Source organism: Phyllostomus discolor, chromosome 2, assembly GCF_004126475.2.
Source record: "Phyllostomus discolor isolate MPI-MPIP mPhyDis1 chromosome 2, mPhyDis1.pri.v3, whole genome shotgun sequence".
Classification (NCBI taxonomy): domain Eukaryota; kingdom Metazoa; phylum Chordata; class Mammalia; order Chiroptera; family Phyllostomidae; genus Phyllostomus; species Phyllostomus discolor.
Window position 1 is genome coordinate 79,648,346 of NC_040904.2, and position 22,966 is coordinate 79,671,311.

At 35.2% G+C, this 22,966-nt stretch overlaps 1 protein-coding gene and 1 non-coding gene across 13 annotated transcripts in view; both read left to right on the top strand.

The window, feature by feature from the left end:
• SENP7 (SUMO specific peptidase 7) overlaps positions 1-22,966 on the top strand; it is a 130,894-nt gene that overhangs the window by 43,763 nt on the left and 64,165 nt on the right. For 5 of the 12 annotated variants that reach the window (XR_004901362.1, XM_036017978.1, XM_036017979.1 and 2 more), the window contains 2 exons: positions 3,672-3,704; positions 7,237-7,431. The exons of 3 other annotated variants lie outside the window; for them this stretch is intronic. Coding sequence is in view for 8 of the 9 variants with exons in the window: in XM_036017978.1 (XP_035873871.1) it covers positions 3,672-3,704; positions 7,237-7,431 (228 nt within the window). In the remaining variant the exon portion in view is untranslated. The remainder of the gene's footprint in view (positions 1-3,671; positions 3,705-7,236; positions 7,432-22,966) is intronic. 4 more of the 12 variants (XM_028503804.2, XM_028503768.2, XM_036017984.1 and 1 more) reach the window with 1 other exon arrangement.
• On the top strand, positions 8,068-8,174 carry LOC114491160. Its single transcript, XR_003683975.1, has one exon. It is a non-coding gene; the product is annotated as a U6 spliceosomal RNA (small nuclear RNA).

A 22,966-nucleotide genomic window follows, 5' to 3' on the forward strand; every position in this document is an offset into this window, starting at 1 on the left:
AAGGGATTATAAGCTTTAAGGAAGTAAATTGGAGAACTGTTTAGGGTATGGCTTTAGATAGATGTTTTCTGTCTGGTACTTGCTATCTGGAATGGGAGAGTTATGCTTTTTTAATCTTTGCTTAACTTTGACATGATGCTTTTTGTCTTAATTTTATTTTTACTTAGCTAGGACTTTATTATTTCAGAGGGATGAATGGGAAAAATTTATTTTTGGTTTTAAATTTTATCTTAAAGTTTAACTATCGACTAATCCAAAAATTACTCATTCAATCCCAGAAATGGCATTTTGTTAGAATTTTTGTTTGCATTCTGGGATCTAAAGATAGTGATCTAAATATGTTGCTTTTTACATGAGGACAGTTTAGCCTTTTAATTTCTGGATAAGATTGAGAAGAAAAATAGAAAACACATGATCCAAATCAGTTTTCCTAAATAATGAAGAAAAGGAGCAAGAGTTTTAGAAGTATCAGACTAGCAGTATGTGAAATGAACAAATTTCCTTTGTTTTTAAAAAGATTTTTATATATTTATTTATTCATTTATTTACTTTTTCACATTTCCTTATTGTTGTTCAACTACAGTTGTATATATTTTTAAACAGTAGGAGAAAGAGAGGGAGAGAAACATCAGTTGGTTGCCTCTTGCATACCCCCAACTGGGGACCTGGCCTGCAACCTAGGCATGTGCCCTGATTGGGAATCGAACAGGTGAACTTGTGGTTTGCAGGCCGGCACTCAATCCACTGAGCCATACCAGCCAGGGCATAAATTTCTTTTTAAATAAGTAAACTATACTTTATTATTTTTATGTTTTTATCCTCACCTGAGGATATTTTTTCATTGCTTTTAGAGAGAGGGGAAGAAAGAGAGAAAAACATAGATAAGAGAGAGAAGCATTGACTGGTTGTCTCCCACGTGTGCCCCAGACTGGGGATCACTGGTGCCCGTACTGGGGCTTGGACCTATAACCCAGGCATGTGCCTTGTCTGGGAATTGACCCAGCAACCTTTTGGTTATGGAACGATAACCAACTGAGCCACACTGACCAGGGCAAGTAAACCATATTTTAGTATAATTTTTATTCTTCATATATGATTTAACTTCTTTTTTCTTGGGAGAAAATTTTTAGAGTTTTATTAAAAACCTTGGTCAGTAGGCAAGAGAGACCCTGGTGGGATACAAATAGAAGGCTTTTGAGAAGATAAACCATCTTTCTCCTGGTTAAATCAATTAGCACCAGAGGTTTTTAGAGAAATACAGAGACAGTGTACCCATATTTTTAAGGAAAGTTAGCTTCTGGTTCTTGAAGTTTCCCTAAGTGGTATAATTATATTTATTTATTTTTCTTAAATTTACATATGTTTGAAGTTTTAAAAAAGTACGTATCCCAGATATTGTGTTGGTAAGATTCTTTGGACACTACAGTATGTCTAGCATGTTAAGAGTTCTTTAAGCCAATAATATTTTAATTGAGTGATAATTTATTCACCTAAAATTTAGCTTATTAAAAAAAACAAATTTAGAAAATTCGTGAATCTCATTAAGAAAAGTATTTAAAAATTCATTTTTTTCTCTACATAGTTTAAAAGACTAATTTAGAAACTTTTGAGTTGTATCATCTGAGATTAGAATGGATGTATGAGAACCTTATTGAAACATTACATAACAGTTTTAGAAAAGCATTCATGTAAATCATAACAAAGTGAAAATTAAATTAGTGTTGTAATTTAAAAAAAAATTTTATTGATTGATTTTGAGACAGAGAAGGAAACATCAGTTTGTTGTTTCACTTATTTATGTATTTATTGTTTGATTCTTGTATGTACCTTTTTTAAAAATTTTATTTTAATTGTTGCAGTGCAGTTTTCTTTTACTCTCATCCCAACCCACCCACCCAGCCCTCCCCTCCTCCCTCCCATTTCTACCCATCCCTAGTTTTTATCTATGTGTCCTTTATACTTGTTCTTGTAAACCCTTCCCCTTTCCCCCTGAAATTCCCCTGAAATTCCCTCTCCTCTTCCCTCTGAACACTGTCAGTTTGTTCTCTAGTTCAGTGTCTTTGGTTATATTTTGCTTGTTTCTTTGTTTTGTTGTTTAGGTTCCTGTTAAAGGTGAGATCATATGGTATTTGTCTTTCACCACCCTGCTTATTTTGTTTAGCATAATGCTTTCCAGTTCCATCCATGCTGTTGCAAAGGGCAGGAGCTCCTTCTTTCTTTCTGCTGCATAGAATTCCATTGTGTAAATGTACCATAGTTCTTTGATCCATTCATTTACTGATGGGCATCTAGGTTGCTTCCAACACTTGGCTATTGTAAATTGTGCTGCTGTGAACATTGGGGTGCATAGGTTCTTTTGAATTGGTTTCAGGGTTCTTAGGATATAATCCTAGCAGTGGAATTGCTGAGTCAAAAGGCAGATCCATTTTTAGTTTTCTGAGAAAATTCCATAGTGTTTTTCATAGTGGTTGTACCAGTCTGCAATCCCACCAACAGTGCACTAGGGTCCCCTTTTCTCCACAACCTCTCCATCACTTGTTGATTCTTGTATGTACCTTGACTGGAGACTGAACCAGCAACCTTGGCATATAGGCAAGATTCTCTAACAAACTAAGCTACCCGACCAGGGCTATTGTAATTTTTTTCTTTTATATACTAGCTTTATTATCACATGAAATTTTGTTACCTTTCATCAAGGGTTCCATCTCTTTAGAAATTTGCTGTTGTCCTGAAGTTTATATTAATAGCTCTTACCAGTTTTTCAAAGTTCTTCCTTATTCATTCAGTTATTTGACTCTTACATTTGCCTTGCTATTTAGGGAAGGAATTGACATTTTGTCATTGAGAAAATTAAGAATCAGAGAATAACCATGCAGAGACACAATAAATGGCATTACTTTTCAGGCCAATATACTTTCTGCTTTATCTCACTGTATTATAAAATTTGTTTCTGCTTTAGTTTAGCATATGATATTTTTAAGTGTGATTTCACAATATTATTAAAGTTAAACAAATCCTGTTTTATTTTACTGATACTATTTACGTACTTGGGAAAAAATTTGGATAGACTGTGTGAAATGACAATTTTCAACCCTTTTATATTGAGATAGCATGAGAAATGAAGTATACACTTTTGTATATATCTTTTAAAAATTCAGAACCTCTTGAAATACTAGCTATTTCTGGAATTTCTGTTGCAGTGCTAATTTTTATAATTGTATACCAAATAACAGCTTTGGTATTATGAACTTAGTCATCATTTTATAGATTTATATTCTATAAGACTGTCACACAAAGGTCTCTGTTTCTTCAAGGTACTTAAATTGGATAAGTTGCCAGTAGTTGGTGAAAGATGACTGGCCTTTGGCTCTGTGTATTGAACAGTTGGGTGTGCTGTAGGCATTGCCAACTATTTAATTAGCTATTAGCTACTAGTTATTAGCTGATAGCATATTTTTATCAAGATTGCAGAACAAGATAAATTATGACAATTATGCACTATTTGTAAAAGTGTAATTTATTACTTTGAGCAAGGTATCAATAATAGGGAAATTAAGATGAGTTTCCATTTATTGTGTACTTATGATGTGCCAGGACTGGTACTAACTACTACTTCTATTATTTCATTTAATCTGAACTTTGTCAAGTAGGTATTGTTCTCCCCTTTTTAGAGATGAGATCAATGCTAGAAGGCATAAATTAAGGTAAGTAATTTACATAAAGTATATACAGTCATTAGGTGCTAAATCAGAACCTGACCCTATGTTTGTTTGACTCTAGAACCCTTGCCCTTATTCCTGTACCATACTGTTTTTTTCACTCAAATGAACTTTAATTTCTTTTCAATAAGTAGAGTAGGAATTGGACTTTATATGTATTTTATATAATGTCTGTTTCATTAACCTTTAAATATTCTACTTTAAATTTTTCCTTGTGGAATTGGTTCACCTCATAATTGAGTGCTTTCTAATTGAAAGGTATACTGTGATAGCCATGCTGAGATAGTTTTTTGAACTTTCTGATAGCCTCAAAGGTGTATAATCTTTTCAAATGGTTTTGGGGTGAATTTTGAAATTTTTCTTTATTAGGAAAGACTTTTAGCTACTTGTTTAGATTAAAAGGTCTCATTTATACTCCAAAGTTCTTTTCTCCCATCTCTTCTTTGCTTTTTTTCCCTTTGAAATCTAGCAGCAAAGCAACTCATACAAAAATAGGATGATCATTTATTAGAAGAGAATCCTAATCTTTAAAAACTTTCCCTTTCCTTGCTGATATTTGTACTTTTTTGTTGTTGTTGATTCTCTTTAATGTTTTGTATAGGACTAGTCTTCTGTGGGCAATGTCTTCCCTATTGGGAGAGACAGCATTTTTTAGAAATTCATTATTTTAAAACAAATTTAAGCATACAATATAGTCAGACATTTGAAAGAGATACTAAATGATAGCTGACATTTCTTTGATGCGTTTCCATATATACCCCAAATTTTCTCTTTACTTAAATATTATAATTTCTGCATTTTCTTATAAGACAGATTTTAGAATTTGGTAACAATAGGGGTGTGTAAATATATAATTCCTAAAATGAATGACCAATTTAGTATATCAGATTCTCTCATTTCTTAAAGTACAATTTTATTTATACTGTAATATTTACCTAGAAAAGGCTAGTTCTGACTTGAATAAAATTGTTCTTTGCTAATATTCCTGTATTTTTCCTGAAGTATTGAGGAACACAGTTGAGTTTTCTTTAACAACTTATTCATAGCAGTTTCTAGTGAGAGGTCAGATAAAAGAAATCTTGATACTCCTTGCTGGGCCTATATTGACACTATTTACATTTCAAGTCCAGGAGTTTAGGAAGGGTTCTCTGTCAGGCATCAGCTATACAAAACAGACAATAATAAATAGGATCCTTAGAGATACAAGTAATGCAGAGTTGGAAAAATACCTCTGCCCTCCCCTCCTCACAATTAGTGGTTGCATTGGTTTGGCCAAAAAGTATGTTTAGTTTTTCTGAAAAATAAAAGACATTTTTCATTTTCACAAATAACTTTATTGATTTGGATATTTTGAGTATGTCAGCTGTCTTCTGCATGGTATAATGTTGATTGTTCTCAATTAATGTCTTCATTTGATCACTATCAATTTTAGCTTGTCTACCTGTCCATGGAGCATCATCCAGTAAGAAATCTCCAGCACAAAACTTTGCAAACCACTTTTGACACATTTGATATATCACAGCACCTTCTCCATACACTGCACAAATTTTTTGTATGTGTTTCAGTTGTGTTTTTTACCTTTCTTGAAATAATAAAGCATAATATGCTGAAAATGTTGTGTATCATCTTCTGTCTTCAATATTAAAATGGCTACACAAAAATTTACCAATTCTGATATGATAGCTGTTACAATACAATGTAACAAAATTGTTTCAAATAAAGCTAAAGACAACTAAACACTACTAGAGCCATTGTACAGGGTGTGGGGGGGATCCGAACGAACTTTTTGGCCAACCCAATATTAGAAGACAGACTTCCTTTCCTTTCTTTCTTCACTTAAACACTAAGTTCAGGGAGTTGTATGGGGTTGGGCAAAAGTAGGCTTACAGTTGTTTATGTGGAAAAAGTCATGCAGGTTATGATTATTACAGTAGCTTTATTAACTGTTTCACATACTCACAACTGTAAACCTAGTTTGGTCCCATCCTGTATTCACTATGTCTTTGTTTTTAGATCATATGTACTACTTAATTATTGCAATACATATTTTTTTGTGGTGGTTGTGCTGGAAATGAGTATTTTTTAAAGGTTTCTTGAAGTGTCTATAGAAAAGCTTAGTTACCTGGATCCTTTGGCATGTTAGTGTTGAGGATACAATGTAATGGAAGAAAATTAAAAAACCAAAACATAATAAACCCTGATTATTCTACTAGGAGGAGTTACTTACACGTGGACAAGCATTTAGCTTTTCTGAGTTTTGACTTCTTCACGTTTAAAGTGAAGAGAAAACTAAATTATTTTAAAGTTCTCCTAAGACCTGAAATTCTCTGCTGCCTGGAGCATCATGAAAAGAACATAGTGCCTCTATGTAGTGGAAATAGAGTACCTCTCTAAGTACTGCAGCAAATAAAGTGTAAGGAAGCTCACGTTTTTCACTTACACAAAAGTACTTTGACCTTTCTGAGTATTAATCTATTGCCTCTCACAAAGAATCAGTAAAGTGCTGCTAATGACATATTGATAACCGTGATAAAACTTAAAAAAATGCAGTAATAGAAACTAAAAATTATAATAATTTGTCTTGGGCCAGTCAATTCAGGGCCAAATAGTAGTCTTGAGGGCAGCATTGTAATGTGGCAAAGTCTGTCAATTGTTCGTAATAGAACTGGCTAACCAAAAAAAGACTCCACTGTCTTCTTTTATTTAAGAAGACACCAGGCTTATACACAGGGTCTGGCACAAATAATGCCCCTTGCTTTTATTGCAAAATCCTAAGCATGTAATTCTGTAACATAACAGCATGCCCAAGTACACCATATGACATTTTAGGTGAGTTAAATGTTCAAATTAAAACTATAAATTATTACACTCATATTACCTTACCAAGAACACTTAAGCAGGCCTTACTTCTGCCTGACCCTGTAGTACATTTGATATGAACCCTTTCAATTTAAAAAGTTTGGAGCTTTAAAAATACACTTTAATTTTCTAAACATTTAATTTATTGACTCTTCCTGATGGTATTATATAAGCCACATATATTACCATCAGTATATTTGCTGTTTTACTTATGGAATCTGTCATTACCATAGTTGCAATATGAATGATATCTTGTTGGATTTAGTATTTGTTATTTCCCAATTGCAGGTATATAATTATTAAGGACCTTTATGATGAATGAAAAGAATAATGATTTCTTGAATAGATTTGTAGTAATCTGTGTTTTTAATAATGACTGGAAAAGAGAAAGCAAAATTTTAAACATCCAATAGCAGTTAAAAAAGCCATTGTAGTGGTAGGCTAATCTATGCTAATCAGTAAGACACAGGTACTGCTAGAAACAAAAAAAATAGTATTCATCCAAAATTTTTAGTATTTACAGGTTGATTTCTAGGATGACATTGTTCTTATAGCTCACTTGTGCTAAGATGAAAATGTTTGAAAATTCACCTTCCTAGAATATAATTTTTTATTGCAGACTTCAGTACAGTACAGTGTTTGTTATTTTGTGTGACAGGATACCCAGAGTTATATTGACGAATGTCCTGGGAACGGAGTTAGGAAGAAAATACATAAAGACCTCTCCTGTAACTGAGGCCAGTTTGGGTGATACAGACAACTTGCAATCAGAGCAGCTTTCTTCATCATCTGATGGCAGCCTAGAATCTTGTCAAAATCTAAATCCTCACAAGAGCTTCTTTTTATCTGAAAGGTATGTTTAGTTATAACTTTACTCAACATAAATATTATACTTATACTCATGAGCCCTCCTTTATTCTCCCCCCACAGATACGTTATTGATAAATGTGAGGCAAATGTGCTCTGATGGTTAGCATGACTTTTCTCTCCTGGTGGCGAGAGTGGGTATTGGAACCAACAGTCCATGCATGACTATTAATCAGTTTCAATCACTGGTCTTTTCACTTGTGATTTGGGAAAATGAATGCAGACTCTTCATGAAAATATAGTTACCTATTTCAGTATCTCAGTTAATTTGTCTGGTATAATTGAAATTCATTCCCCAAACATCTGTCTCTTCCTCCCCCTTCTCTGTCCTATTCATCTATCTGGCAGGCGGGCAGTCTGTCTGTTCATCAGTCCATCCCTCCATCCTCCCATCTTGTCTTATTTACTGTTTTTATATCCAGATTTTAGAACAGTACTAGGAACTTAGTTACTTAGTAAATACTTTTAAATAAATGGTTGAATGTATTTCTCACAAAAATGGTCTGAGATATCTAATTTCCAGTAATAAACATGGCTACTGTGCCAATAAGAGAAATGGAAATTTGAAGTTGCTTTTGTTTTAAGTTCCAAAAGAGTAAGGATTATAAATAAGAAATTGTGGGTGCTCACTTTGGCAGCACATATACTAACATTTGAATGATACAGAGAAGATGAGCCTGGCCACTGCACAAGGATGTCTCGCAAATTCGTGAAATGTTCCATATTTTAAAAAAAAGTGTGAGAAAAAAGCTAGGGGATGTCAGGTAGTAAATAATAACAGATCTTTAAATTTCATTTTATCATGAACTTTTCTATTTAAGTTTTTGCTTTCAGTTAGTGCAATAAATAGTTTTGATTTGAATGAAAAATTATTGATCCAGTCTTTTTTTTTCCCCCGAACCATCCAAAGGAACTTCTGGTTTGTATTTTTCTTGTAAGTCTAATTACATTAAAGAGTATGTATAGATGCCCCTTTAAAATTCTATAACAAGTTTCTTAAATTTCTAACACATTTTATTTTTATAAACTATTTCTCATGAACTTAAAAAAATTATGAATTTTGTTCCTTTTGGTATATATATTATGTTTTCACCTAGGTTCTACTTAGTGAATTATCAATGACAATTTTAACTTCTGCTGAAAAAAACAAGCATTTCAGTGGCACTATCACATTACTAATAAATTTAATGTATGATGAGAGATTATTAGAAGTGCATTTATCATTTTGTACTATACGTGTTTGTTTCTGTCTTCTCTTCTGGACCATGAGCTCCTTAAGAAGAGATACTGTATCTTATTTGCATTTATACCCAGTGGTTAGCTCAATATATTGTGAATTTTGTATGCTCGGGTTAATGTTTATGTTATTCAGCCTTGAGCTTTGGTTTCTTGAGTTGTAAAACAAGTAATGTTGAATGACTTTTCTACTTCAGAAGATTGTTTATTATCTTTTAAATTTCATATGTGAGAATTCTTTGTGTACATAAAATATATAAATAAAATTGTTATTACTGAAGGCTTATGTAAGACTTTTGTCATTTGAGTTCCGTGGTAACAGTACATCTTAGGTAAGTACTGTTACCACGGAACTCAAATGACATCAACCCACATTCATGCAGTTAGGAAAAATAGCACTAATTGTGAGGATTCTACGAAACAATCATATTAAATTTGTACTCTCAGGCTTTATACCAGTCAGTCTAGGGCTAAGGTTTAATAATAATAGGTCTAAAATTTCTATCTGTTCATAAAATCTATTCAATAAGAGCTATAGTTCTCAGGTTTTTTCTATTAGTTACAGTCAACAAAAATTTGCTACTACCAAGCTAATGTTGATAGGAATCTCCAAAGTGGGGTGGAGAGAGGAGAAACTTTATTTAAACAAACAATTTGCAAACTGGGAAAAGGCAGCCCCATATTGGAAACTAAACTGGCTCCACTGAGACCAAGGGGAAAGCTGCGTTTTATAATGGTTGCACCCTGGTTCCCTATTCTTTATTGCAGTCTGTATGCAAATGAGGAATTCAAATAGCAAAGTTATGATTGGTCCAAGTAGCATGGTCATAATTAGTTGAATTGGTCATTATGGAGCAATGCTTATTGGTCAGTATAGATTATAGATGCAAATAAGGATATGGCTGCACAGTTCTGATTGAACGGGGCCGGTCTCAGTTCACTGCAAGATAATAGGAGGAACTCCTTTATAAAGGTTGATTCAGATGGCAGGAGAACAGTGTAGGAAGCTGAAGGTTCAGTCGGTAGCCTTTTCCTGAAATGCAGCATGCCTGAGAGGCTTCTGATGGCAATGGCTGTTAATGAATTTGTGCCCAGTTAACCGTGAGGTTTCTTGGCAGATATATTTTTTCCTTCTTGAGGTTCACATTATGAAATTTCCAGGTGGTATTTGATGTGGTCTCTGAAAATTCATTCTCTAAAGGGTATTTTTCTTTGATTCTTGAATTTGGAATATATAGACTTTGGAGACAGACGCCTGGATTCAGTTCTTAGCAGTATTCCTAACAAGCTGACTTATCTTAGGCAAGGTACTTATTCTGTCTTCAAAACAGAGATAATGATGCGCACTTATAGAATTATTGTGCAGATTTGAGGAGATAAGCTATGTAAAGTCCCTAATATAATGCCTGTAAGTTAGTATATGGTTAGTAAGTGGGTACCATTATTTTTCTCTCTCTTATCACTGTTGATATTCAACATGCCATTACAGGCTGTTGTAATTGATGCTACTGGAATCATCTATGCTGAGGATTCTAGGGTCTAATCCTGAGATTCTTGCTACCTTTGTTGCTATTGTCAGTGCTGCCAAGGTGATTATCATAGCCATACTAGTACTACCTTTTGCTTTAAGGAGGAGTTCTGCACTCCTTAAACCAAGCTTTAGTTCTCTTCTCCCTTTAAATGAGTTCATTTTCTGGAGAATTCAGAGTGCTCTGTGGAAAAAAATTGCAAGTGTGACCATACCATCACTTAAGTTGATGTGCCCCATTAGAACTGAAATACAGTACGAACACAAGGTGGGCTTGAGAATGGGGCTTTTGTAACCAATCTCATTTCACCCTGCCTGTCTCAAAATCAGGAAGAATAAATTAAAATTATTTAGATCTTCTCAAATGGAAACATGATGTTCTGACATTATTGTTACTTTGTTACTGTAGAGGTTATGATTAATACAGCAACTCTTGTTACAAATATATAATGTCAAGGATTCACTAAATATTGGTGGGCTGAAGAAGGGGGACTATGACTTTGAAAGTCAAGGAAGTTTCTTCTGAAAACCTAGAACTTGTGCCTCTGATGATACATGTGGAAAAATGTATGAAGGCTAAAAATCTTACTTATCCTTAGCCTGTCTTTAGTGTTTGGGACTGTTGTTACTGACTCTGACAACCTGAATGGAGTTATGTTCAAGAAAACATTGTATTAAGTTTATTGGGGTGACATTGGTTAAAAAGACTATATATCAAGTTTCAAGCGTATCATCTGTATACATTGACTGTGTACCTACCTGGGCAGGAGACTCTGGTAGAGGTCATGTCATGTGTGATGTGCAGTCAGATGGAGGCAAAAAAAAAAATCTCATTTTATGCCAAAAGTGAAGGAATAATAGAAAATACTAAGGATGAGTAGGAAATTTAAAATGGTCTTTCTGAAGTAGCATATTTGTATTTTTCTAGATGAAAATTTATTATTTTAACATATACATATATTATTAAGCATTATATTACTCTTATAACAACCTTTAAGTAGTATTTATTGTCTTTACTATGATAATTGCAATGTGTAAATACCATGCCCTTATTAATTTGTTTTGCAAAGGCTTGAATTGCAGCTCAGGCAATTTGTTTTTCTTTTTCTATGCCTCAGTTTATTGCATATGTAAAATAAGGTAATACCTAGGTATAGTGGAGGAGTAAATGAGGAAATCCGGCTTTTCTTTTTTAATTTGATAACTTTCCACATCAATAGAGTTCTATTTTTATCTTTTTTACATCTATACTTCCTTATGAGTGGACACTTAGGGTATTTTTCATTTTTTGTCTATATAACACAGCTATAGTAAGTGGATTATAGATATGGCTATTTATTTATAGAACTTGTACTGTCATTCTTTTGTATTTTAATGAGAATTAGGTGTTACTAAAAATTTTTGATAGTTTCTTGGCAAAAATAAATACAGTTTTCCTTTCAATATTTTTTATTTTTAGTGAAGGTGAATTTTGTATTTTTTATGTGAATTTTGTCTTTAGTCTTCATATGTATTGGGGTATCCCATCTATTTCTTACTGATTTGTAAGAACTCTTATTAAAGGTATTAACTCTTCATTTTATGTGTTGCAAATTTTTTCATGTTTCCTATATGTAATTTTACTTTGCAATATCTTCTGTAGTATATAAATTTAAAATTTTATTTTGTAAAATCTATCAGTGCTTGACACCTGTGTTTTGGTTTATCCTTGGAAAGACCTCCTCAACCCCAAGTGTAGAAATAGGTCAGTCAACTACAGCTTGAATTTTTGATACTTATATGAGGTATTAGATCCAGAACAACAGTCTGGAGATTACTAATTGAAGTTCTAATTCTATTTTGCCTTTCTGTAGTCTGATTTAAATGTCTCTGGATACTTGGTTTGTTTCTACCTTTTGGCTATTGTGGATAACATTACGAACATTTGTATACAAGTATTTGTGTCTCTCCTTACAATTCTTTTGGGTGTATACCCAAAAGTGGAATTGCTGGATTATATGGTAATTTTATTATTACTTTTTGAGGAACTACTATACTGTTTTCTGTAGCAGCTGCACCATTTCACATTGCCACTAACAGTGCTCAAGAGTCCCATCTTTTGACATCCTTGTCAACACTTGTTTTTTTCCGGTTTTGCATAAGAGCATCTTAATAGATATAAAGTGATATATCATTATGTTTCTGATATGGATTTCCCTAGTGATTAGTGATGTTGAACATCTTTTCATGTACTTATTGGCCATTCATATATCTTTGGAGAAATGTCTATTCATGTCCTTTGCCCATTGATAAATCAGTTTTTTTTTTTTTTAATTTTAGGAGTTCTCTATATTGGGAATATTAATATCTTTTCATAAATACGGTTTACAAATCTTTTCTCCCATTTACGTGTTGCCTGTTTACTCTATTGATAGTGACCTTTGCTATACAAAAGTTTTAGTTTTGATGAAATCTATTTGTTTATTTTTCTGTGGTTGCCTGTGCCTTTGAAGTCATATCCGTCATATCCAAGAAATTGTTGCCAAATTCAATGCCATGAGGATTTTCCTTTGTCCTAAGGGTTTTATAGTTTTAGCTCTTTGATCCATTTTGAGTTAACTTTTGTACATAGTATTAGTGAGTATCCCACTTCATTCTTTTGCATGGGATATCCAATTTTCCCAGTAGCATCTGTTGAAAGAGCTGTTTTTTTCCCAATTGAATCATCTTGGCACCCATGTAGAAAATCATTTGATCATATGTGTGAGGATTTTGGTGCTTTCTGTTTATTCCATTGGTCTATATGTCTGCCTTTATTTTTTAGGTTCCACATATACATGAAATCATATGATATTCCTCTTTCTCTGTCTGACTTATCTGGGTCCATCCATGTTGTTGGATGTTGCAAGATTTCTTTCTTTATTATGGCTGAGTACTGTTTCTGTGTGTGTGTGTGTGTGTGTGTGTGTGTGTGTGTGTATAAGCTTCCTCTTTATCCATTTATCTATCAGTGGACAGTTAGGTTGCTTCCATATCTTGGCTATTGTAAATAATGCTGCTGTTAACAAAAGGGTGCATATATTTTTTAAATTGGTGTCTTGGTTTTCTTGGGATAAATACCTAGAAGTGGAATTTGCTGGGTCCTTCTTTGTCTCTTGTATTAGCCTTTGTTTTAAAGTCTATTTTGTATGAAATAAGTACTACTACCCCAGCCTTCTTTCTAGTTCCATTTGCGTTGGGGTGTTGTCATTCTTGATTTAGGTACCCTATGTCTTTTGATTAAAACATTTAATCCATTTCATTTAAAGTATGATATATGTAGTTACTTTGATTTTATTCATGATTTTCTTCTTCTTAAAGAAATCCATTTACAATTCTTGTAATACTGGCTTGGTGATAGTAAACTCCTTTAGCTTTTTCTTGTGTGGAAAGTTCTTTATCTGTCCTTTGATTCTAAATAATAACCTTGCTGAGTAGAATAATTTTGAATGTAGGTCCTTACTTTTCACTTGAGTATTTTGTGCCAGTATCTTCTGGTCTGCCAAGTTTCTGTTGAGAAATCTTATGGGACCTCCTTTGTAGGTTACTGGCTGGTTTTCTCTTGCTGCTTTTTTAAGACTCTCTCTTTGTCTCTAACCTTTGGCATTTTAGTTATGATATGTCTTGGTGTGGGCCTCTTTGGGTTCCTCTTATTTGGGACTCTTTGAACTTCCTGGACTTGTACGACTGTTTCCTTTGCCAGGATGGAGAAGTTTTCCATCATTATTTCTTCAAATAGATTTTCAGCTCCTTGATCTCTTGTCCTTTTGGTACCCCTGTGATATGAATGTTGTTATGCTTGATGTTGTCCCAGAGGGCCCTTAAACTATCCTCATTCTTTTGTATTCTTTTTTTTTTTTTCTGTTCTGACTGGGTGTTTTCTGCTTCTCTAATCTGTTAACCTCTGACTATCTAATCTGTTATCAGTCGCTGAATACTTATCTAATCTGTTATCAATTATTGTATTCTTATCTAATCTGTTATCAGTTATTGTATTCTTCATTTTTCACTGCTTTTTTATGTTTTCTGTCTTTATTATTGTTTCCTATTTGTTTTTTAAAGTTCTCATCTACACTTTCCCTAAGTTCATTGAGCATCCTTATGAGTCCAGTGTTTTGAACTATTCATGTGGTAGATTGCTTTTCTCAGTTTCATTTAGTTCTTTTTCTGGAGTTTTATTGTCTTTTATTTGGAGCATGTTTCTTTGTCTCCTCGTTTTTGCTGCCTCTGTGTGTTTGTTTCTATGTGTTAGGTAGTTTGCTGTGTTTCCTGGTCATGGTAGAGCAGCCTAATATAGTAGGGGTCCTTTTGGAATTCAATGGCACAGTCTCTGTTCACTTCAGCTGGGTGCTTCTGTCAGGTCTCTTTTGTGGGTTGTGTGTGCCCTCATGTTGTAGTTGAGATTGATTGCTGTTAGCATGTCACTGGGAGGGATTGACCCTCAGGCTGATTGATTGTGAGGAATGGCTGTGATGACAGCAGACAAGGTGTTGTGCAGGGGCTGACTCCATGGAGCAGAATTTACTTTAGCAGGTTCTGGTGCTTGCTGAGTCTGCCCTTTGGGATTGTCATATGTGGTGATGGATGGGTGGTGTTCTGGTGTGGTCTGAAGCTGGCCACTATTTATGTTGGGTCTGGGGCCTCTTGGGAGGAACTGTGGTGCAGAACAGAGTTAGCAGCTACCTGTTTCTGGCCCAGGGTCATCCGATAGGACCTACAAAGTGATCTTTGGTTGGTAGCTCCTTGCGCTGGACTTAGAGGTGTTTGGGAGAAGCTAACCTGCGAACCTAGGCTGGCTGACATTAGAATCAGACTTGGACCTCTTGGATTCAAGAGGTACAGTGCATGCCAAGGTCAGATGCTGCTTGTTTGGGGTTTGCGAAGCTTTGAAAGATTTTAGGAAAGTTTGCATTGTCAAGCAGAGATGGGCTATTTGTACGGAAAAGCCACTGGAAGCAGCTTGGGCAGTTCCACAGGTTGCTCGTGGTAGGGTCTTAGGGAATTACCATGGTATAGTGAGCTTTGTTACCCAGTTTGATGGAGACTCAGACTTAGCATTAGCATGTATGTACAGGCTAGATGAGGGAATGGCACCTGGCAGCACTTCTTTCCAGGGTGGAGCTGTTCCTCCAGCCCTTGCCCTGAAGCTGTACAATTTACTTCTTTCGCATATGTCTCTAATGCATTTTGAGCTCCTGCCCTAGTCCTGGAGCTCAGAGTAGGTGAGTCTTTCAACAAGTAAGTCCATGTATGGACCCTTTAAGAGGAAGGTCTGGGACTTTAGAAGCGCTTTGTCTCACTCAGCTGCAATCCTGACTGCTTTCACAGGCAGATGTTACTGGGACTCCTCTTCCTACCACTGGGACCCTCGGCTAAGGAGGTTGGTGTGGTGATGGGATTCCTTGCTCCTCAGGGGAGACTTTGTGCCAAGGTACCCTTCATGTGGGTGTGGGCCCAGCCTGTTTTGCATCTCCTCCTCTTCTACCAGTCTCCCTGTGGCTGCTTCTTTATATCTTCATTTGTAAGAGTTCTGTTCAACTAGTCTTCAGGTGGTTCTGTAATTTAGTTATAATTTTGCTGTGGTCATGGGAGTAAGCCAGCACAGCATTTCTCTACTTCACCGTCTTGGCCAGAAGTCTCTAGGTTACTCTTTCTGTGAAAAACATCATGCCCTGAATCTATAGATTGCTTTGGTTGGTATTGACATGTGAACAATATTTAGTTTCAATACAAGAACGTGGAATGTGTTTCCGTGCATTCATGTCTTCTCTAATTTCTTTCAGGCATGTTTTGGAGCTTTTATTTTACAAGTCTTGTGACTCCTTGGTTACGTTAATTGCTAAGTTTTTAATTCTTATTGAAGCTATTGTAACTGGAATTGTTTTTCTTAATTTCTTTTTTCATTTTATAACTTAACAGGTTTTTTGTGTGTGATCAGCGTTTTCTACATATCATATCATCTGTGAATACAGATTATTTTATTTCTACCCTTTCAATTTTAATGCTTTTTTATTTCTTTTTTCTTGTGTAATTGCTCTGCTTAGAACTTTCAGTATTATGTTAACTAGAAGTGGTGAAAGTGGTCATCTTTGTCTTATTCCTGATCTTAGTGGAAAAGCTTTTAATCTTTCACTATTTGTTATATTCACTGGGTTTTTTTTTATATGTGACTTATTATATGGAGGTGGTCTCCTTCTATTACTAGTTTGTTGAATTTTTTTTGTCATCACGAAAGGGTGTTGAATTTTGTCAAGTGCTTTTTCTGTATTAACTGAGATGACCATGTCATTTTCCTCCTTTATTATTGTTAATGTGGTGGATTAACATTGATAGATTTCTATATGTTGAACCATCCTTGCATTCCAACAATAAATCCATCTGGTTATGTGGTATAGCCATAATCAGATGTTGAATTTTGTTTGGAGTATTTCATTGAGGATTTTTGTATTAGTGTTCTCAAGGAATATTGTTCTGTATCTTTTTTGTGTCTTTTTCTGGTATCAGAGTAATGTTGGCCTCATTAGAATGAAATAGGAAGTATGTTATCCTCTTCAGTTTTTTGGAAGAGTTTGGTATAATTCACCAGTTGAAGTTATTAGATCCAAGGCTTTTCTCTGTTGGTATGTTTTTGGTTACTGACTCAATGTCCTTACTAGTTATGTATCTAGTCACATTTTCTTATTTCTTTGTTATTTAGCATTGGTAGATTTTTGTGTTAATAAGAATTTTCCCATTTCATTAAGATTATCCCATTTGTTGGGATACAGTTATTCATTGCACTCTCTTATAATCCTTTTTATTTCTGTAAGATTCATAGAAATACCCTCATTTTTACTTGTGATTATGTTAATTTGAATTTTTTTCTTAGTTCATCTAGCTAAAGGTCTTTCAATTTTGTTGCTCTTTTGGAAGAACTCACTTTTGGTTTTGTTGATAATTCTTTTTCTGGGTTTTTTTTTTTTATCACTGGTCTAACCTTTATTATAATTTCCTTTCCTCTACTACCTTTGAATTTAGTTTCTTCTTCTTTTTCTAGTTTCTTAAGTTATAAGTTAGGTTGCTGATTTGAGCTGTTTCTTACTTTTTTTTTTTTAAGATTTTATTTATTTTTAGAGAGGGAAGGGGGGGAGAGAGAGAGAGAGAGAAAGAAAGAGAAAGATCAAGATCAATATGTGGTTGCTGGGGGTTATGGCCTGCAACCCAGGAATGTACCCTGGCTGGGAGTTGAAGCTGGGACACTTTGGTTCCCAGCCCGTGTTCAATCCACTGAGCTACGCCAGCCGGGGCCCCTGTTTCTTACTTTTTAATGTAAATATTTACAGTTCTGTCTCCCATACTACTCCTTTTGCTCTGTCCCATAGTTTGGATATGTTTTTACTTTCATTTAACCTTTTTATTTATGATTTATTTTAGACTCATTTGGTGTTTAAGAGTGTGTTGTTTAATTCCCACAAATGGGAATTTTTCAGTTTTCCTTGCATTATTGATTTCTAATATCATCCTGTCTGGCCAGAGATGATGTTTTGTATGTTACTCATTTTTCTAAACATATTGAGACTTAATTTGTTGTCTATAGCATTGTTTATACAGGAGAATGTCTCTGTGCTGGAGAATACTTGAAAGAGAAGAATATGTATTCTGTTGTTCTTGGGTAGAGTGTTGTGTTTATCTCTATTAGATCTAGTTGCTATATTGCGTTGGTTATGTCTTTTATTTTTTAGTTTTTTATTTTTATTTTTTAATATATTTTATTGATCGTGCTATTACAGTTGTCCCATTTCTTCCCCTTCATTCCCCTCCACCCTGCACACTCCTTCCCCCGCGAATTTCCCCCCTTTAGTTCATGTCCATGTGTCATAAGTTCTTTGGCTTCTGTATTTCCCATACTATTCTTGCCCTCTTCCTGTCTATTTTCTACTTACCATCTATGCTACTTATTCTCTGTACCTTTTCCCCCTCTCTCCTCCTCCCACTCCCCTGTTGCTAACCCTCCATGTGATCTCTATTTCTGTGGTTCTGTACCTGTTCTAGTTGTTTGCTTAGTTTGTTTTTGTTTTAGGTGTGGTTGTTAATAACTGTGAGTTTGCTGTCTTTTTATTGTACATATTTTTATCTTCTTTTTCTTAGATAAGTCCTTTTTACATTTCATATAATAAGGGCTTGATGATGATGAACTCCTTTAAGTTGACCTTATCTGAGAAGCACTTTCTCTGCCCTTCCATTCTAAATGATAGTTTTGCTGGATAGAGCAATCTTGGATGTAGGTTCTTGCCTTTCATGACTTGGAATACTTCTTTCCAGCCCCGTCTTGCCTGTAAGGTCTCAGCTGACAGTCTGATGGGAACTCCTTTGTAGGTGACTGTCCCCTTATCTCTAGCTGCTTCTAGAATTCTCTCCTTAATTTTAATCTTGGGTAATGTAATTATGATGTGCCTTGGTGTGTTCTTCCTTGGGTCCAACTTCTTTGGGACTCTCTGAACTTCCTGGACTTCCTGGAAGTCTATTTCCTTTGCCAGATTGGTGAAGTTCTCCTTCATTATTTATTCAAATAAGTTTTCCACTTGTTGCTCTTTCTCTTCTTCTGGTACCCCTATAATTCGGATGTTGGAACGTTTAAAGATGTCCTGGAGGTTCCTAAGCCTCTCCTCATTTTTTTGAATTCTTATTTCTTCTTTCTTTTCTGATTATATGTTTTTTTCTTTCTTCTGGTCCACTCCATTGATGTGAGACCCAGCTTTCATTCCATCATTATTGGTTCCGTTGCATTTTTCTTCATTTCACTTAGTGTAGCCTTCATTTTTTCATCTAATTTGTGACCCAAATCAACCAATTCTGTGAGCATTCTGATCACCAATGCTTTGAACTGTGCATCTGATTGGTTGGCTATCTCTTGATCACTTAAAAGTATTGTCTCTGGGGCTTTCATATGTTCTTCTGTTTGAGCCATCTTTTTTTTGCGGCATCTGGTCGGGCCTTTATGTATGAGGGGCAGAGCCTTAGGTGTTCACCAGGGTGGGGCACCTTAGTTGCTGGGTTGTGATGCTGTGTCTGGGGGCAGGGTCAGAGAGGGAACAGTGGCGCTTACTCTGCTCTCTGCTGGATTTTAGTCACTTCCCCCACTTTCCACAAGCAGATTGGGCCTTTCTGGTGCTGATTCCCGTGTGGGGGGTTTGTGTATGTTCTAGGACCCTATGGGTCTCTCCAACAAACTCGCCTATGAGGCTGGGAGTCTCTCCCAGCACATCAACCTCCACAGGTGTTTTCAGTCAGTGCTTCTAGGCTTTATTTCCCGTCACTGGGGCCCTGGGTTGCGCGGTCTGTCTCCTGCCGGTTTTCACCTGGTTCATCTGCCCGCAAATGTGTGACTGTGGACAGCCAGCTTCCTTGCTTGCCTCACTGGGTCTGCTTGTTGCTGCCCTGTGCCCATGCCCAGGGCCTGCTAGCCACCGCCTGCGTCCTGGGTGCCCAGGTCTTCCAGCTACTGCTTTTGCCTGCCGAGACCCCACTCCCCCGGCCGCCGACTCTGCCCCTCTTACCTGTCTGGATGAATGGTTGTCGGGACTTCTGAAGGGTTCAATTTTCTGTCTGTGCTGGTTGTTTTTTTTTGTTTCTAAATTTTTGTTGTCCTTAATTTTGGTTGTGTGAGGAGGCATAGTATGTCCACTTACACTTTCATCTTGGCTGGAAGTCCCTGGTTATGTCTTTTAATTCTTTGCTTCAGTTGAATTGTTCTGTTTGTTGTTGAGAGTGGAGAACTGAAGTTTCCAACTATTATTATAGAACTATTTCTCGCTTCTATTAATAGCTATCAATTTTTGCATCATATATTTTGATTATCTAGCTGTGTAAGTGTTCATGCAGTTGACCCTAGAACAGCACATTTCAACTCCACAGGTCCACTTATATATTGCTTTCTTTTTTTCAGTAAGTGTATAGCTGGGCCTCTCTACCTCTAGGTTTCATGTATATAGTATTTTCAATCTGTGTTTGGTGATTTGCAGATTCAGAGGGCTGACTGTGTGCATTATTCTATGCTATCTTATATAAGGGGCTTGAGGATTTATGGATTTTGGCTTTCATAGTGAGTCCTGGACCAATCCCTCGTGAATACTGAGGGAAAACTATGTGTTTTTGGGGAGTTGAGCTATATGCAGATTTTTGACTGCATGGGCAGTTGGCATTTTAAATCCAGTGTTGTTCAAGGATACACAGTCATTTTTAAATCATTTTGTTTTAATAATATATGATATCATTTGTCTCTTGTAAACTTTTTGATTTAAAGTCTGTTTTGTCTGACATTAGTATAGCCATGCCTGCTCTCTTTTGACCAGTGTTTGCATAAAATACATTTTTCTATCCTTTCACTTTCAACCTATTCGTGCCTTTGGATCTAAAGTGAGTTTCTGTAGACAGTCTGAAGTTAGATCATATTTTTAAAAATCTATTCTGCCAATCTTTGCCTTTTATTTGGAGAATATAATTACATTTAAAGCAGTTTATAAGAAGTGACTTTTTTATCATTTTGATATTTGTTTTCTTTTTTTCTGTATGCCTTATAGCAGGGTTGTTTTTTTTTCTGTATGCCTTATAGCAGGGTTTGGTTTTTTTTGCCCCTTATTTCCTGATTACTGTCTTTTTCTGTATTTCTTTGCTTTTCTTTGTGGAAAAAAAAAACTTTTGTGAAGTGAAACTTTTTGATTCCCTCTAATTTCCTTTGTCTATATTCTATAGATGAATTCTTTGTGGTTATCATGGGGTTTACATTTAACACTCTAAAGTCAAATACTCTAATTTGAATTTATAACAGTCCAGTGTTAATAACATTCAAAACTTGCATCTGTACAGCTCTGTTCTCACCTCCTTATAAATATTGATGTCACAAAATTATATTTTTATGCATTGTGTGTTCAAAAACATAAAGTCTAATAATTTTTTAAAAGCATCAGACTTTTAAATCATGTAGAAAACATAAAGACAAATTACAAACTAAGTTATAATAATACTAGCTTCTACAATTGTCCATGTATTTACCAATACTTATTTCTTCATATGGCTTCAGGTTACTGTCTAATGTCCTATCATTTCAACCTGAAGCACCCTCTTTAGTGATTCCTGTAGGGCTGGTCTAGTTGTAATGTACTCCCTCAGTTGTTGGTTATTTTGAAATGTCTTAAGTTTGTCCTCATTCTTAAAGGACAGCTTTGCCAGATATAGGGTTTTTGTTTAGTTTTTCTCTTCAGTACTTTGAATAACCAATCCAATGCCTTCTAGTTACCATGCTTTTTGATGACAAATCTGCTTAAAATCTTATTGAGGATTCTTTTTATGTGACAAGTAGATTTTTCTTGGTGCTTTGAAGAATATCTCTTTGCCTTTGTCTTTCAAGTGGTCTGATTATAATGTTTCTCAGTGTATGCATCATTGAGTATATCCTATCACTAGTTCCTTGGGGGTCTTGGATGTTTGTATTCATGACTTTCATCAAATTTGGAATTTTTTTGGTCTTATTTATTCAAATAATCTCTTCTGCCCATTTCTTTCTTCTCCTTCTGAATTCCAATAATGTGTTTATTAGTCTACTTTTTGGTGTACCACAGATTCCTTAGGCTCTGCTTACTTTTCTTAATTTTTTTTCTTTGTGTTCTTCAGGTTTGATAATTTCCATGGTCACCTCTTGAAGTTTACTGATTGTTTTTTTTTTTTTTTTAAAGATTTTATTTATTTATTTTTAGAGAGGGGAGCTAGGGAGAGAGAGAGAGAGAGAGACATCAATGTGCGGTTGCTGGGGGTCATGGCCTGCAACCTAGGAATGTACCCTGTCTGGGAATCGAACCTGGGACACTTTGGTTCCCAGTCCGCGCTCAATCCACTGAGCTACGCCAGCCAGGGCTGATTGTTTTTTTGTTTGTTTGTTTGTTTGCTCAGATTTGATTTTGAATCCTTCTAATGAAATTTTAATTTCAGTTAGTGTGTTTTTTAGCTTCATAATTTCCTTTTGGTTCATTTATATATTTTGTCTCAGAATATTTTCATTTTGTCATAAATAATTTCTTGGACTTTTTTCAAGACTTAGTTCAGGTCTTTGAGGACCTTTAAGATAGTCATTTTATGTCTTTTTCTATTGAGTCTGTCGTCTAGATTTTTCTCAGGGAGAGTTTCTGTTGATTTATATTTTCCTTTGAATTGTCCATTCTTCCTTTTTCTTTATGTGCCTTGTGACTTTTTTTTTGAATGCTTGACATTTGAATCTTATATGGCAAATCTGGAAATCAGATTCTCCCCCTTCCCTAGAATTTTCTGATTTTTGTTTGTTTCTTTTTATTGTTGTAACATGTCTCTGTTCCAGATATGAACCTGATGTGTAAACATAAGGTCTCAGGTCATTTCTAAGTCTGTGTCTTTCCTTGGTCATTATTTTCTAAGTTTTCTTATATATGTGATTGTTTTTTAGTGTCCTAGTCCTTAAGTGTTTGGTTTCCAAAAGGAGAAAACAAGAAAAATGAAGAGGGGGATAGCTGCTAACCCTTCAAACCTTCTGGAAGTCATTTAGTTGGATGTAGAGAGTGTTACAACAAGGGTAATGGTTGTTGCAACAATGGCTGCCTGTCTGTTTTCTGCTCATCCATGATAAAAATGGCCATCAGTAATAAGAATACAGATACCCAGTATTTGGAGGAACTTGTCGAGACTGCTCACCTTGGCCTTTGCAATCCCATGCAAACGGTTTTAGGAATTTGGG